We start from the raw sequence: 17,605 nt of genomic DNA, 5'->3' as shown, positions 1-17,605 counted from the left end.
GCACACAAGTGACATGCATATCTTCTTACCAGATGGATATGTAAATGAGCATCTAGTGGTAATTCTTTGCAGCGCCACTCAAAGGATCACAGCAGCAACAAGCCTCCAGGACACAGCCAATAAGATGGTGATACCAATACTAGCCACAGGATGGCGCATAGAAAAAAGAAGGGGACTGGATAGTGTACCATACAGTCTTTATTTATTAAATATTAAAATAACACTCACATTGTGGAAGAGGGAGAATTGCATAAACAAGCCGGCCGGCTCTCATGTAGCCCGTTCCTCGTGGCAGCGTAGTGACGTCAGCACGCCGTACCCTACGCGCTCGTCTGCAAAGGCTTCTAATGGGGATGGTTCTATCTATTCCACGAAGAATGAATGCAAAAGGGGGTCCAACCCGATACTAGCAAGGTGTACCCAATAAAGTGGCCAGTGAGTGTATATTAGATATGAATCTCCATTATAAAAATTCTGCCTGATATTCTTCCTTTATTAGGGTTTTCATAGTTACAATGGTATAGGTGAGCAGCCTGAAGGTTTTTTTTTTTTTTTTCACCTAAAGAGTGAATGAGTTCTATTTTAATTTGTTGAATTTTAGACATGAAGGGGGGGGGGGGGGGGGGGGATGTGCAGCCTCGTCAAATTCAGCCCCGCCCACTCCCTGGCGGTGGCTGGCCAATGGGCTGCTACAGAAACCTGTAGCTCATGGGCCTCCTATTCCTTTTCATAGAGTATGAGGATAAATATGTGCTACAGACATGTATGTATGTGTGTGTATATATATATATATATATATATATATATATATATATATATATATATATATATATGTATATGTATATGTATATGTATATGTATATGTATATGTATATGTATATGTATATGTATGTATATGTATATATATATCTATATATATATCTATATATCTATATATATATATATATATATATATATCTATATATATATATATATATATATATTTGTATATCGCGCTCTCGCGCTCTCTCTCTCGCTTGTGCTCTCTCTCTCGCTTGTGCTCTCTCTCTCGCTTGTGCTCTCTCTCTCGCTTGCGCTCTCGCTCGCTCTCTCCTCGCTTCCTCTCTCTCCTCGCTCTCTCTCTCTTCAGAGAAACGGAAAAGCCAGACCTCTTTTTTCCCTATATTAGGATAGTTAAAGTGGAGTTCCACCCTATTTTTATACTTACCTCCATCTTCTCGCTCCGGGTCACCTGAAAAAGAAATGGATAATCGCATATTTTTTTTTTTTTTTACTTACCTCGTAGCGAAGAAAATATACTTACCTTACTTCCTTCTTCCTCCTTCCTCGGCCGCGGCCCGTCGTCACTTCCTGGCTCTGCAATGATTCCTGGGAGCTGAACGTCATAGCTCCCAGGAATCATTGCGCCTGCACCGGCCCCTACGTCACTTCCGGGTCGCGCGCGTCATCCCCTTCTAAACAGCTTCTGGGCATGCCCAGAAGCTGTGGAGGGATGACGCGCGTGACCCGGAGTGACGTCGGGGCCGGCGCAGAGCATCGTGGGACCAAAGAAGGCGGAAGAAGACGCCGAAGAGGATCTCGCTGGCTTCAAGCTGCCCACATCTGAGATGGCAGCGCTGGACAAGACGTTTGCAAGGTAAGTATTTGTCCTAACAGGTAAGTGCAACCCGGGACAGATCAGAGGCTAGCCATTGTGGAATGTACTAGCCCTGACTGTCCCGGGGGTATTAAAAAAAAAAAAAAAAAAATCCAGGGTGGAACTCCGCTTCAAGGGTGGATTTTAATCTGATTTATTTTTTTTACCTTCCTTGATTTTGCCCCCAATATACATTTTAATGAGACTATTAATTAAAACCTTTTCGTTTTCATTCCATACCTTAATTTTGACCTGGTGATGTCCTCGCTGAGTCTCTCTGCTTCTCTATGCAATGCAGCACTCGCCCTCAATACTCCTCCCAAGAGCCCTCAGCCCTGATGCAAGCAGTGGGAGGAGTTATGCGAATATCCGAGTCCTCATGCTATAGCCAAGCTTCCTTCCTCTTCTCTAATGTGAATTTTATGTATTTTTTTTTAGATTCACCAACGTATCGGCTCGGAGTTGGACTCGCTGACCTGGCAGATGCAGTTGAACGTTGTGTGGTCGCTGTGTATCCTGAGTCATGTGACCACGCCGTATCTCCACAAGATTCTAAAGCCTCAAGTCTACAGCCAAATCCTGGGTATGAGGACCGTGGATCCCATCACTGCCTGGGGCAAATTGTGGGCTAGATCAGCATTTCCTAACCAACCCATCACATCAGAGGTCACCCTTTAACATAGGTGGTCTCCCCATCGCTTCAGAGGTCCCCCCCATTACATAGGTAGTTCCCTCCATTGATTTAGAGGTCTCACCATCACACCAAAGGTCCCACTGCACATCAGAGGTCTCCCCATTGCACTAGAGGTCCCTCCCATCACATAGGTGGTCCCCCCATAACATTAGTGGTCCCCCCCATCGCATGAGAAGTCCCCCCACCACACCAGAGGTACCACTGTACATCAGTGGTCTCCCCTATCGCATAAGTAGACCCTCTATTGCATCAGGGGTCTCCCCATCACACCAGAGGTCCCACTGCACATTAGAGGTCACCCCCCTATAACACAGGTGGTCTTCCCATCGCATCAGAGGTCCTACTGCAAACCAGAGGTCCCTCCTATCCCATAGGTGGTCCACCTATCACATCTGAGGTCTTCCCATCGCATCTGAGGTCCCACTGCACCTCAATAGTTCCCCTCGATCGCATCAGAGGTCCCGTCCATCGAACCAGAGGTCCCACTGCACATCAGAGGTCACCCCCTATAACATGGTGGTCCCCCATCACATCAAAGGTCTCCTCTATCGCATAGGTGGTCCCCCCCATCACACTAGAGGTCCCACTGCACATCAGGGGTCTCCCCATTGCACCAGAGGTCCCCCTATAAAACCAGTGGTCTTCCCTATCGCATCAGGGGTCTCCCCATCACAACAGAGATCCCACTGCACATCAGAGGTCTCCCCATCGTATAGGTGGCCCCCCATCAAACCAGGGGTCATACTGCATATCAAAGGTCACCCCTAGAACATAACTGGTTCCCCCATCACATCAGAGGTCCTACTGCAGGTCATCCCTAGAACATAGGTGGTCCCCCATGACATCAGAGGTCACTCCTATAACATAAGTGCCCCCCCCCCCAATCACACCAGAGGTTCCCAATCACATAGGTGATCCCCCCTATCACACCAGAGATCCTTCCCAGCACATAGGTGGTCCCCCATCACATCCGAGGTCCCCCCTATCGCATAGGTGGTCCCCATATCACACCAGACATCCCACTGCATATCAGAGGTCACTCCTATAACATAGGTGGTCCCCCCCCCCCCAAATCACACCAGAGGTCCCACTGCATATCAGAGGTTCCCAATCACATAGGTGATTTCCCCATCACACCAGAGATCCTTCCCAGTACATACGTGGTCCCCCCATAACATCAGGGGTCTCCCTATCGCACCAGAGGTCCCCCTGCACATCAGAGGTCACCCCTATAACATAGGTGGTCCCCAATGACATCAGTGGTCTCCCCATTGCATCAGTGGCCTCCCCTATAGCGTAGGTAGTCACTCTTTTGCATCAGAGGTCTCCCCATCACACCAAAGGTCTCCCTATCGCAGTGCGAGGCAAGGGTTTAGCATTGTTGTCAGGACCTTCAGAGACCCAATGCCAGACATCCTTACTGATAGGATGGGGATTACATACACATTGCTGTGCCCATCACTAAACCAGTATGTACCAGATTAAGGACAACCTCCTAAGCTTTGCAGCTTTGTCAAATTCCGCACCGCCCCCTCCCTGGCGGCCGCGGGCTAATGGGCTGCGACAGAATTTTGTAGCTCATGGGCCCCAATTCCTCTGCCGTAGGATTTGGGGATAAAATTGTGCTACAGACACTTCTTTTAATGTATCTTGTTGTTTGGAGGGCGGAGGAGGTGTTAAAGAAGAAACTGTCTCCTTTTCAATAGCAAACACCTGCCTGCTGGCAGTCTTCTATTTACTTTACACTGTGCTGCACATGCGCAGCTCAGCATGCATTCCCGCCACACTCTGGCTGTGCCGGAATGACTGACTCCTGTACATATGCGCAGCTTAGCATGCATTCCCTGCCTTCATGCCCCGCCCAACGAATCCGGGGACCTGGTATCCGGAAGTGGCCTGGAAAAAGATGCCAGCAGCTGGTGAGGGATGAAACGCTGAGTTCTCGAGGTACACTAGGGGGGGGGGAGCAGAGGGTGATAAGGGGACAGATGGCACTGCTTTCGGGGGTACAGGACACTGCTATGGAGTAGTGGTGGGCAGAGAACACTGCACTGGGGGGGGGGGGTGTTATGTGAATGGGGGCTGAGGACACTGCTTTTGGTGGGAGGGTGCCAGAGAACACTACAGTGTGTGTTTGGGGGGGGGGGGGATTGATGTGAAGGGGGGAGATGACATTGCTATGGATTCGGGGTGGCAGGGGACACTACAGTGGAGGGGGGGGGTTAATGTTAAGGAAGTAGATGACACTTCTTTTTGGGGGCACAGGAAACTGCTGTGGGGTGGGGGTTATGCAAAGAGGGGAAGAGGACACTGCTATGGGAGGCAGGCAGGCAAAGGACACTACAGTGCAAGGGGAGTGATGTGAAGGGGGGCAGAGGACACTACAGTTGGAGGGAGGGGTGATGTGAAGGGGGGCAGAGGACACTACTGTTGGAGGGGGGGGGTGATGTGAAGGGGGGCAGATAACACTGCTTTTGGGGGACACAGGACACTGCTATGAAAAAGGGGCCAACAGAGGACACTGCAATGTTGTGGGGGGTTATGTAAAAGGGGACAAAGGACACTGCTTCGGGGGGGGGGGGGGGGCAGAGGACACTACAGTGGGATGGGAGGTGATGTGGGGACAGCAGATGACACTGCTTTCGTGAGGCACAGGGCACTGCTATTGGGTGGGGGGGGGGGGGGGGAGTACACTACTGTGGGGGGATGGGAGCAGAGTACACCAGTGTGTGTGGGGGGGGGATGATGTAAAGGGGGCTGAGGGCACTACTGTGGGAGTGGCGGCAGAGGGACAGGGGACACTACTGGTGCAGGGGACACTACTGGTGGGGGGGGGGGGAGAAGACAAAGGACAATACAGTGGGGTGCAGGCAGAGGACACTACTGTGTGTGGGAGAGGGGGGCTGAGGACACTATGCCGGGCAGGAGAAACTGCCATGGGGGGGGGCACGACACAGGAAAACACTGTGTTGGGGGGGGGGGGGCACCACTGTGGGGGTGTTGATGTGAAGTGGGGCAGGGGACACTACTGTGGGGGTGATGGGGGCTGAGGACACTACAGAGGAAAGGTAGGTAATGTGGGGATGGCAGATGACACTGCTATTGGGGGGGGCTGTGATGCGAGGGGGGGGGGGAAGAGGACACTACTGTGGTGGGGGGGGGGGAGTTGATGTGAAGTGGGGGTTATGTAAAGGGGGCTGAGAATATTACTCGGGGGTGCTGCAAAGCGGGGGGGCAAACAACACTGTTTTCAATGTCACTACTGCCAGTTGTCCTTAGTTCTGGTTTCAAGCTGAGCATATCCAGCAGGGCAGCCGATCCATGCTGGTGTGGTCAGTTTTCATATCTAGGATTGGTGGTAGAAGACGCAGTGAAGCCTTTACCTCCCATAGTCAGTGCTGCAGACACGCTCCCTTCCAGCTTTAGCGGCAGCGGCTTTCGACTGGAAGGTATTGTGCATCCATGTCTCCTCTCCAGTCCTTGGTACTGTAGGGATTAGAGGGGAGCGAGTGGTCACATGCTCACCAATCGAAGATACAGAATACGGTATTTATAAGGCTGTATTATAATTTCTAGCTCTAAGGCATGTTCACTGAAAGGTATAGATGTTCCTATTATGTATATACTGCGATATAGTTGAATTCAAACCAGATGAGCTCATTGACACATTCTATACTTTTTATTTCCGCAGCGGAAAAGGAGGAGAAATCAGTCAGCCATTGCCTGAAGTTGATGCACGTAAACGCCACAGCGCAGCTGGAGAGCCCGGATTACCAGGGCCCGCTGCTTCCCGACGACGTCCTGCAAACCCTGCAGAGCCGGACCCAGCCCAAGACGGGCAGCGCCCTGCGGAGCGCGGTCATAGATATGCTGAAAAAAGTATTTCCCGACGCCGGGACCTGCAACTACAACGTGTCCACCGTCTATGGCTGGAACTTAGGTGAGGGGGGTGGCCTGCTTATACCATGAGGTTTGTTCACAGAGGGATTATATGTCATTATTGGGGCAAGGGGGTCAAAATACGCAGATTTTGAATATTTAATGAGCCCTGTTAAACACTACAGTTCTGCAGCCTCGTCAAATTCAGCCCTGCCCATTCCTGGCGGCCGCTGGCCAATGGGCTGCTACAGAGTCCTTGTAGCTCATGGGCCTCATTTTCTCTGCCATAGAATATGAGGATAAAATTGTGCTACAGACACATACAGCAAAATAATAAATACAGTGGGTACGGAAAGTATTCAGACCCCCTTAAATTTTTCACTCTTTGTTATATGGCAGCCATTTGCTAAAATCATTTAAGTTCATTCTTCTTCCTCATGAATGTACACATAGCACTCCATACTGACAGAAAAACACAGAATTGTTGACATTGTTGCAGATTTATTAAAAAAGAAAAACTGAAATCTCACATGGTCCTAAGTATTCAGACCCTTTGCTGTGACACTCGTATATTTAACTCAGGTGCTTTCCATTTCTTCTGATCATCCTTGAGATGGTTCTACACCTTCATTTGAGTCCAGCTGTGTTTGATTATACTGATTGGACTTGATTAGGAAAGCCACACACCTGTCTATATAAGACCTTCCAGATCACAATGCATGTCAGAACAAATGAGAATCATGAGGTCAAAGGAACTGCCTGAAGAGCTCAGAGACAGAATTGTGGCAAGGCACAGATCTGGCCAAGGTTACAAAAAGATTTCTGCTGCACTTAAGGTTCCTAAGAGCACAGTGGCCTCCATAATCCTCAAATGGAAGACGTTTGGGACGACCAGAACCCTTCCTAGAGCTGGCCGTCCGACCAAACTGAGCTATCGGGGGAGAAGAGCCTTGGTGAGAGAGGTAAAGAAGAACCCAAAGATCACTGTGGCTGAGCTCCAGAGATGCAGTCAGGAGATGGGAGAAAGTTGTAGAAAGTCAACCATCACTGCAGCCCTCCACCAGTCGGGGCTTTATGGCAGTGTGGCCCGACAGAAGCCTCTCCTCAGTGTAAGACACATGAAAGCCCGCATGGAGTTTGCTAAAAAACACCTGAAGGACTCCAAGATGGTGAGAAATAAGATTCTCTGGTCTGATGAGACCAAAATAGAACTTTTTGGCCTTAATTCTAAGCGGTATGTGTGGAGAAAACCAAGCACTGCTCATCACCTGTCCAATACAGTCCCAACAGTGAAGCATGGTGGTGGCAGCATCATGCTGTGGGGGTGTTTTTCAGCTGCAGGGACAGGACGACTGGTTGCAATCGAGGGAAAGATGAATGTGGCCAAGTACAGGGATATCCTGGACAAAAACCTTCTCCAGAGTACTCTGGACCTCCGACTGGGCCGAAGGTTTACCTTCCAACAAGACAATGACCCTAAGCACACAGCTAAAATAACGAAGGAGTGGCTTCACAACAACTCCGTGACTGTTCTTGAATGGCCCAGCCAGAGCCCTGACTTAAACCCAATTGAGCATCTCTGGAGAGACCTAAAAATGGCTGTCCACCAACGTTTACCATCCAACCTGACAGAACTGGAGAGGATCTGCAAGGAGGAATGGCAGAGGATCCCCAAATCCAGGTGTGAAAGACTTGTTGCATCTTTCCCAAAAAGACTCCTGGCTGTATTAGATCAAAAGGGGGCTTCTACTAAATACTGAGCAAAGGGTCTGAATACTTAGGACCATGTGATATTTCAGTTTTTCTTTTTTAATAAATCTGCAACAATGTCAACAATTCTGTGTTTTTCTGTCAGTATGGGGTGCTATGTGTACATTCATGAGGAAGAAGAATGAACTTAAATGATTTTAGCAAATGGCTGCAATATAACAAAGAGTGAAAAATTTAAGGGGGTCTGAATACTTTCCGTACCCACTGTATATCTATTTTTTCATAAAATATTCTATTTTTTATTCCATTTCTTATGGTTTTAGGCTGGGTTCACACTAGCGCTACTCACTTTTGTTGCCAGCGGTTTAGACATTAATGGCTGTGTGTTGAGTTATTTTGAGGGGACAGCAAATTTACACTGTTATACAAGCTGTACACTCACTACTTTACATTGTAGCAAAGTGTCATTTCTTCAGTGTTGTCACATGAAAAGATGTGAGGGGTGTACTTACTTTTGTGAGATATTGTAGCTGTGCTCTGTTTTCCCGTATGAATGACAATAAATGTTTTTTTTCCCCTCCTTTGTTTAGATGGCCAGGTTGTCCTAGATTCTGATCTTAAAGCCTTAGCCCTGCAAGATTTCGAGACCCCCCACAATCCGCAGTCTGGAGGGACCCAACCCCTGCCGGAGGGGGCGAGGAGGTGAGGAAACCCCAGGGAAAAAAAAGGCCATCACTAACGAGCCCTAATTGGTTCACCTGAGAAAGGGAATAGAAATCTGACGGAACCATCCAGTCAAAAATTATATTCGAAGCTTCATTCACCTGACCACACAGACGCCTGCTGGTGATAATCAGTAGATTGCCGGCGATTCTAATCACTGCACACTTTGTATGACACCAGCAGCTGCTGTCAGGTTTGTACTCTGTACAGTTTAATGGCCGGTGCCAAAGTTGTTCTAATGTAAACTTTCATCTGAGCAGTTGCAAATAGAGCTTGCAACTGACCCTGGACGCACAATCTGCATTTTTGTGGTGTTCAAACGTAATTAATTACCTAATTATGTGGTAAAATATAAAAGTCAATGTTGCACCGAGTAAATAGATATCCAACGTGTCAAACGTTGCGTGTTAAATGGCGTCCGACTTCAGTACCCTGTATTTTCTATAGATGTAGAAATGAATTGTGCATTACCTAAATAATTAGTCAGGTCCATAAATATTGGGACATTGACACAATTCTAATCTTTTTGGCTCTATACACCACCACAATGGATTTGAAATGAAACAAACAAGATGTGCTTTAACCACTTTAGAACCGCTCACAGTAATACTACTGCGGCAGAGTGGTTCGTTATCGTCCAGCGACGTAGTATTAACGTCGTTGGACACTCCCCCTTCTGGGCGGCGCTTGCGCGCTGCCGGAGGCTCGCTCCCGCTGTTTTCAGTCACAGCGGGAGTCGGGCCAGGGGAGGAGCAGCGGCGATCGCCGCTGCTCTTACCCGATCGTCGGGGATCGAGTCTGGAGATCCGCCCGCTGTGTGTAAACACAGCGGGCGGATCTCCATAGTGACAGGGAGTGACAGATCGGACTGTTCAGCATAGCTGGACATCCGATCTGTCCATGACTCACACAGTCACCTCCCCCCCTACACGTCAGTAAGCACCAGGCATACATTAACCCCTCCCTCTCCAATAAAATTAACCCCTTCCCTGCCAGTGTCATTTTTACAGTAACAGTGCATATATATAGCACCGATTACTGCAGTAATGTCACTGGTACCCCCAAAAGTGTCAAAAATGTCAGTCAAGGGTCCGATCTGTCCGCCGCAATGTCGCAGTCCCGCAAAAAAAATCGCAGATCGCCGCCATTACGCGTTAAAAAAAAAAACACCAAAAATGACAGAAATCTTTCCCTTTGTTAGTAAACGCAATAACTTTTGCGCAAACCAATCAAAATACGCTTATTGCGATTTTTTTTTTTTACCAAACATATGTAGCATAAAACAAATTGGCCAAAAATTTTTAAAAAAATTGGTTTTTACATCTTTTTTGGGGGGAATTTCATATAAAAAAATGTTAAAAATATTGTTATTTTTTTAAAATGCTCTTTTTTTGTTTATAGCGCAAAAAGTAAAAATCGCACAGGTGATCAAATACCACCAAAAGAAAGCTCTGTTTGTGGGAAAAAAAGGACGTAAATTTCGTTTGGGTACGGCGTCGCACGACCGCGCAATTGTCAGTTGAAGTCGCACAGCGCCGAATCGCAAAAAGTGGCCTGGACGGAAGACAGCAAAATCCTCCGGTGGTAAAGTGGTTAATTGCAGACTTTCAGCTTTAATTTGAGGGAATTTACATCCAAATCAGGTGAACGGTGTAGGAATTACAACAGTTTGTATATGGGCCTCCCACTTTTAAAGGGACCAAAAGTAATGGAACAGATTAACAATCATAAATCAAACTTTCACTTTTTAATACTTGGTTGCAAATCCTTTGCAGTCAATTACAGCCTGAAGTCTGGAACGCATAGACATCACCAGACGCTGGGTTTCATCCCTGGTGATGCTCTGCCAGGCCTCTACTGCAACTGTCTTCAGTTCCTGCTTGTTCTTGGGGCATTTTCCCTTCAGTTTTGTCTTCAGCAAGTGAAATGCATGCTCAATCGGATTCAGGTCAGGTGATTGACTTGGCCATTGCATAACATTCCACTTCTTTCCCTTAAACTCTTTGGTTGCTTTCGCAGTATGCTTTGGGTCATTGTCCATCTGCACTGTGAAGCGCCGTCCAATGAGTTCTGAAGCATTTGGCTGAATATGAGCAGATAATATTCCCCAAAACACTTCAGAATTAATCCTGCTGCTTTTGTCAGCAGTCACATCATCAATAAATACAAGAGAACCAGTTCCATTGGCAGCCATACATGCCCACGCCATGACACTACCACCACCATGCTTCCCTGATGAGGTGGTATGCTTTGGATCATGAGCAGTTCCTTTCCTTCTCCATACTCTTCTCTTCCCATCACTCTGGTACAAGTAGATCTTGGTCTCATCTGTCCATGGGATGTTCCAGAACCGGGAAGGCTTTTTTAGATGTTGTTTGGCAAACTCTAATCTGGCCTTCCTGTTTTTGAGGCTCACCAATGGTTTACATCTTGTGGTGAACCCTCTGTATTCACTCTGGTGAAGTCTTCTCTTGATTGTTGACTTTGACGCACATACACCTACCTCCTGGAGAGTGTTCCTGATCTGGCCAACTGTTGTGAAGGGTGTTTTCTTCACCAGGGAAAGAATTCTTCGGTCATCCACCACAGTTGTTTTCCGTGGTCTTCCGGGTCTTTTGGTGTTGCTGAGCTCACCGGTGCGTTCTTTCTTTTTAAGGATGTTCCAAACCGTTGATTTGGCCACACCTAAGGTTTTTGCTATCTCTCTGATGGGTTTGTTTTGTTTTTTTCAGCCTAATGATGGCTTGCTTCACTGATAGTGACAGCTCTTTGGATCTCTTATTGAGAGTTGACAGCAACAGATTCCAAATGCAAATAGCACACTTGAAATGAACTCTGGACCTTTTATCTGCTCCTTGTAAATGGGATAATGAGGGAATAACACACACCTGGCCATGGAACAGCTGAGCAGCCAATTGTCCCATTACTTTTGGTCCCTTAAAAAGTGGGAGACACATATACAAAGTGTTGTTATTCCTACACCGTTCACCTGATTTGGATGTAAATACCCTCAAAATAAAGCTGAAAGTCTGCAGTTAAAGCACATCTTGTTTGTTTCTTTTCAAATCCTTTGTGGTGGTGTATAGAGCCAAAAAGATTAGAATTGTGTCCATGTCCCAATATATATGGACCTGACTACATATCTGACACCTTTCTTATAACACTGGGCACCAGACAGGGCTGCCCACTATCACCTCTCTTCTTCGTTCTTGCCATAGAACCCCTGGCTGTATTGATCCGCTCTCATCCCGGAATCACTGGCTTTGTGATCAATGGCCTGGAAGAAAAAGTCTCCCTATATGCTAAAGATATTCGGATATATCTTGCTGAACCTCATAATTCTCTCCCCATACTGCTTGCAGTCATACAACAATTTGGCCATTTCTCGGGTTTCCGGTTGAACTGGAACAGGTCTACCTTGTTCCCCATTGATCAGCAGGCTGTACCTCCTCCTCTTCTTTCCCCTTTAACCACTTTACCACCGGAGGATTTTGCTGTCTTACGTCCAGGCCACTTTTTGCGATTCGGCACTGTGGGACTTTAACTGACAATTGCGCGGTCGTGCGACACTGTACCCAAACGATATTTACGTCCTTTTTCCCCCACAAACAGAGCTTTCTTTTGGTGGTATTTGATCACCTGTGCGATTTTTACTTTTTGTGCTATAAACAAAAAAAGTGCGTAAATTTTGAAAAAATAACAATATTTTTCACATTTTTTTTTTATATGAAATTCCCCCCAAAAAAATGTTAAAATCAAAATTTTTTTACATTTTTGGCCAATTTGTTTTCTGCTACCTATGTTTGGTAAAAAAAAATTGCAATAAGCTTATTTTGATTGGTTTGCGCAAAAGTTATTGCGTTTACTAAGGGAAAGATTTCTGTCATTTTTGGTGTGTTTTTTTTTTTTTTTTAACGAGTAATGGCGGCGATCTGCGTTTTTTTTTTTTTTTTTTTTTTGCGGGACTACGACATTGCGGCAGACAGATCGGACCCCTGACTGACATTTTTGACACTTTTGGGGTACCAGTGACATTACTACAGTAATCAGTGCTATATATATGCACTGTTACTGTAAAAATGACACTGGCAGGGAAGGGGTTAATTTTATTGGAGAGGGAGGGGTTAATGTATGCCTGGTGCTTACTGACGTGTGTGGGGGGAGGGGACTGTGTGACACAGGGACAGATCGCATGTTCAGCTATGCTGAACCCTGCAATCTGACCCTGCCTGTCACTTAGGAGATCTGCCCGCTTTGTTTACACAAGCAGGCGGATCTCCACACTAGATCCCCGACGATCGGGGGAAGAGCGGGGATGATCACCACCGCTCCTCCCCTGGCCCGACTCCCGCTGTGACTGAAAACAGCGGGAGCAAGCCTCCGGTGGCGCGCGGGCGCCGCCCACAAGGGGAGGAGTCCAGCGACGTAGGTCTACGTCGCTGGACGGGAACGAGCCACTTTGCCGCAGTAGAGGCACAGTGACTGGTCGTAAAGTGGTTAAGGTGGTGGACAAGTTTCGGTATCTGGGCGCTAAAATTCAATTACCCCTTTCCCGATTCTTTGCTAACAACCTAGACCCGCTCATTACCTGACTCAAGGCTACATTGAAACTGTGGGCTACCCTCCCCCTTACTGTCCTGGGTAAAATTTAATATTTTTAAAATGCTTTTTCCTGCCACGTTTCCTTTTATATATTGGGTAACTCCCCGGTGTATGTCCCCAAACGTCGCTTCCAGGAGATTGACTCACTGTTAACTTCTTTAATTTGGGGGGGCCAGGCTGCTAGGATTGCAGGCTAGGATGCTCTACAATTACCTGTTCCTAAGGCAGGCTTCACGGCACATAATCTCCGGCTTTATTACATACTGCCTACGCACATTGGTGGTTCTACCCGGAGACTAATAATGCTGCGTCGGCCCTTGAGGCGGCCATACTTACCTCCTTTGAATCGTTAAAAAATGTACTCCATCGTCGCTCTACCTTGGTTAGGCCGAACACTACTATATTGTCCGTGACTCTGAGGGTCTTCACAGCTTCCAACCTAGATGGGTCCCGGTCCTATAGTACTCTCCCCTAATGCTCCTTTGTGGCATAACCCGAGATTTAAGGAATTCTTTTGTAGGGACGACGGTGCGTTCTGGGCTAAACACGGGATACAATTTCTCTCCCATTTATATTCCGAGGGTGTCTTCCACTCCTTTGCTGATCTACAATGCTCCTACAACTTACCCAAAACCACCCACTTTATGGCGCTTTTCCACTGCATGGAACCCAACGGTTCGGCTCGCTTTTGTGCTTTTCCACTGCTGGTAACGCATGGTACGGTGTAGGAACGGTACGGCGGCGCTTTTCCACTGCATGGAACCGAACGGTTCGGCTCTCAAAAACAGTACCACCTCGATTGTGGTTCCAAGAGGTACCATACCGGTACCATATCCCACAATCCTTTGCATGCAGTCACTACTAGCAACTGATTAGTCAGAGAATCCCACCCACTTAACTTTAGTACTACTTAAGTGGAAAAGCAAACCATACCGTACCGTTCCAACACCGTACCATGCGGTACCAGCAGTGGAAAAGCAAACCGGGCTGAGTAGAGCTGAGCCGGTACTTGCAGTGGAAAAGTACCATTAGATACCTCCAGTTGTGACACACTGCGGCTGCACAATTTTGGTTTACGCACGGTTTGCCTTCAACCCTCTGCGTTGGAGAAACTAATAACCCTTTTCATGACAAACCTGGCTTCTACATATTATTCTGCCTTATTACATTCTAAAACCAAAAGGTTGACGGCCGTCGAATCCCATTGGAGGTCTAATATCCCGGACCTGTTGGAGGAGGTGTGGCAAGATGTCCTTCCTTTGCAAATTCCATTGGTGATTTCTTCTATAGACAGTTATTCAATTTTTCTTTGTTTTCTCTTAATGAGGAAGTGTAACAGTTCTAACCCTTTATTGTTAACCACTTGCCGACCGCCCACAGTATATTTACTGCGGCAGTCAGCCCCTCCTGGGCAAAAAGACGTAGTACTACGTCGCTCGCCCAGGAGCCTGCAGGGGGCGAGCACGCACGCCGCCAGAGGCGCGCTCCCGCCCCTGCTCGTTCACTGAGTTCCCTGCGCGAATGACCGGCGGCTCCGATGTCCGCCGGCCACTCGCGATCTCCCGCTGGAGAGGGAGAAAGACAGACGGCTGATATAAACACAACCGTCTGTCATTCTCCCTGATGTAACTGCAGAGACTATACGATCCTGCTATGTAAAACACAAAAAGAAAAATAAATATTGCAAACATTTAATAATATCACAATATTGATTACATGGACAGAATGCCATGTGGGTCCAAGAAGGGTAACCACACCCGTTGAACAAGTAGCCCAACATTTTTTTTGTATTTTCTATATCATTCATCCAGCCTATGCCAAGTGGATGATTTTTATATATCTAAATGAATAAAGTTCTAATATTTTTAATCTTTCTGTGAATATTTTATGTCTATTGGTACCGTTAAAGTCCCACTCCTTTGGTTTTTTCCAAGCCCTCATCCATCTCACCTAGGCGAGAGCTCTGTAATTTCAGAGACATACTCTATACATGAAAAATATTGTTGTTTTTTCAAAATTGACTTTTTTTTTTTTGTTTGTTTTTATAGCGCAAAAAAATAAAAATCGCACAGGTGATCAAATACCACCAAAAGAAAGCTCTGTGGGGTAAAAAAGGACATCAATTTTATTTGGGTACAGCATCGCATGACCACGCAATTGTCCGTTAAAGTCACGCAGTGCCGAATCGCAAAATAGGGCCTGGTCTTTGAGCAGGAAAATCCTCCGGGGCTTAAGTGGTTAAAGAAATTGAACCAATGTTGTTCAATTGAAATTTCTGTATAGAGCGTATAAGAATACCAAGATTACCCCTTCTATAGCTTGTGGAGATTATTGCAGAGATTAGCAGCACTCATTTCTATTTTTCATCATTTAGTATATTTGATTATTTCTTTTGTATTCATGTAGCAGCTGGCCGGCTCAATTACCATTATTGTTTTCCAACGCTGTGCATATACATATAGGCTGACATTTACATTGGTCCTGTTCTTCAGGCATTTTTACTTGCCTGCTTTGATAAGTGCATCTTTACACTGTTTCTCTGTTCCTATCTACATTGTTTTTCTTGTTTGCATACAGACCCGCCTCTTTGACACACATTCCTTCCTGCTCTGTTTATTTTGGCCCCTTCTGCTATCCATAGCTCCATGTTGTTTGGCACACTATTTAAACAGCAGAGATAGCATAGTAATTAGTCACACATCCGGACTGGTCTTGATTAACACTGTGCAGGAGGTCTACACATTTATCTATCTTTCCCATGAATTCTTCCATGGCTGTGTTTTTTCTTGCCATCTGACTTACAGGTAAGCTTGCTACTTATACACCTTTTTTAATAGCCAATCCATCTGCTATCTATATATGTTTTTTTACAAACTCAGCCTTTTATAGACTGGCTTCATGGGGGATGCATTTGCATATTCACCCTTGCAAGCCACATTCCATTACTATAATACCCTATTTATGCTCATATAGACTACTTGCTGTACCTTGTTGTATACAATTTATACAGGCATATACATATATGCATGTCTTTGTACATATAGGCAAAATATATTAGCATCTTTGCAGTGTATATATATATATATATGCACTTTCTTTTGCATACACACACTTCCTGCTCTGTTTATTTTGGCCCCTTCTGCTATCATTAGCTCCACTTTGTTTGGCACACTATTATTGCCCCCCCCCCCCATACCTTAGTTGAACAGTTACAGGCTCACTTATTAGGGGTGGGTACTATGCCCCGGTATCCGAGCACTATATTTAATAATATATTTAATAATACATGATACAATTGATAGTACCTCTTGCTATACCACTTCCTTGCTGGATCCACATTGTATGCACCGACCATCCCCATTTACCAGTGGTGAGATATTACCAGTTTAGTGGTGAGCCATTCCCAGTTTAGTGGTGGGCCATTCCCAGTTTAGTGGTGAGCCATTCCCAGTTTAGTGGTGAGCCATTCCCAGTTTAGTGGTGAGCCATTCCCAGTTTAGTGGTGAGCCATTCCCAGTTTAGTGGTGAGCCATTCCCAGTTTAGTGGTGAGCCATTCCCAGTTTAGTGGTGAGCCATTCCCAGTTTAGTGGTGAGCCATTCCCAGTTTAGTGGTGGGCCATTCCCAGTTTAGTGGTGAGCTATGCTCCTGAAGAAGCGGGATCGCGAAACACGTTGATCCAACATCTTATTTAGCACCATTGGCACGCCGATATCCCCCGAGGGGTTTTTGGTATTGATCATTATCCCCTTATGGAATTTGGCTATATGGCCGCGGTTATTATTCGGGTTTATGGTTTTATATTCTGTTCATGTAATAATTTTTGACTTTCTCTTTTTTAAAATTGTATGTCCTCTTTGTATTAATACATTTTGGTATTTTTTCGTACGTGTGCCTACAAAGTCCATATTTTCATGCTTAGTTCCTGTATTTTCTATAGCAGGGATTCCCAAACTACGGCACTGCAGCTGTTGCAGAACTACACGTCCCATGAGGCATTGTAAAACTCTGACATTCACAGACATGACCAGGCATGATGGGAATTGTAGTTCCTGAACTGGAGGGCCATAGTTTGGGAATTGCTGTTCTATAGACGATGGTATAAAAACCCCTTACAGGTCATCAGTTTAGTGTTACGGAGGAAGTCTGGTGCTAGAATTCTTGCTCTTCCTCCGGTGTGCGTGGTGATATGTAACGTGTATCACAATAGGCGCGGTCGTGTAGGGGCCCTGATGCATGCTTTTACGTACATACATGTGTTTAAATACGGGGGGGGGGGGGTGTAACTTTTAATTTTTTTTTTTACATTTTAACCACTTCAGCCCCCGAAGATTTTACCTCCTTCCTGACCAAGCCTTATTT

General features: G+C 46.2%; 2 protein-coding genes across 2 annotated transcripts in view; one reads left to right on the top strand and one right to left on the bottom strand.

Moving 5' to 3' along the window:
- LOC309555788 (cyclic nucleotide-binding domain-containing protein 2-like) overlaps positions 1 to 17,605 on the bottom strand; it is a 267,741-nt gene that overhangs the window by 190,721 nt on the left and 59,415 nt on the right. The gene's annotated exons all lie outside the window — the stretch shown is intronic.
- Positions 1 to 17,605, top strand: part of TBRG4 (transforming growth factor beta regulator 4) — a 60,403-nt gene that overhangs the window by 41,076 nt on the left and 1,722 nt on the right. The window contains 3 exon segments of the mRNA XM_082257945.1: positions 2,075 to 2,219; positions 6,022 to 6,270; positions 8,510 to 8,621. Of these exon segments, the coding sequence (XP_082114071.1) occupies positions 2,075 to 2,219; positions 6,022 to 6,270; positions 8,510 to 8,621 (506 nt within the window).

This window comes from Pelophylax lessonae, assembly GCF_965119305.1.
Source record: "Pelophylax lessonae genome assembly, chromosome: 5".
NCBI lineage: Eukaryota > Metazoa > Chordata > Amphibia > Anura > Ranidae > Pelophylax > Pelophylax lessonae.
The sequence above is the reverse complement of the archived record's forward strand: the minus strand, read 5'-3'. Positions and strand labels throughout refer to the sequence as shown.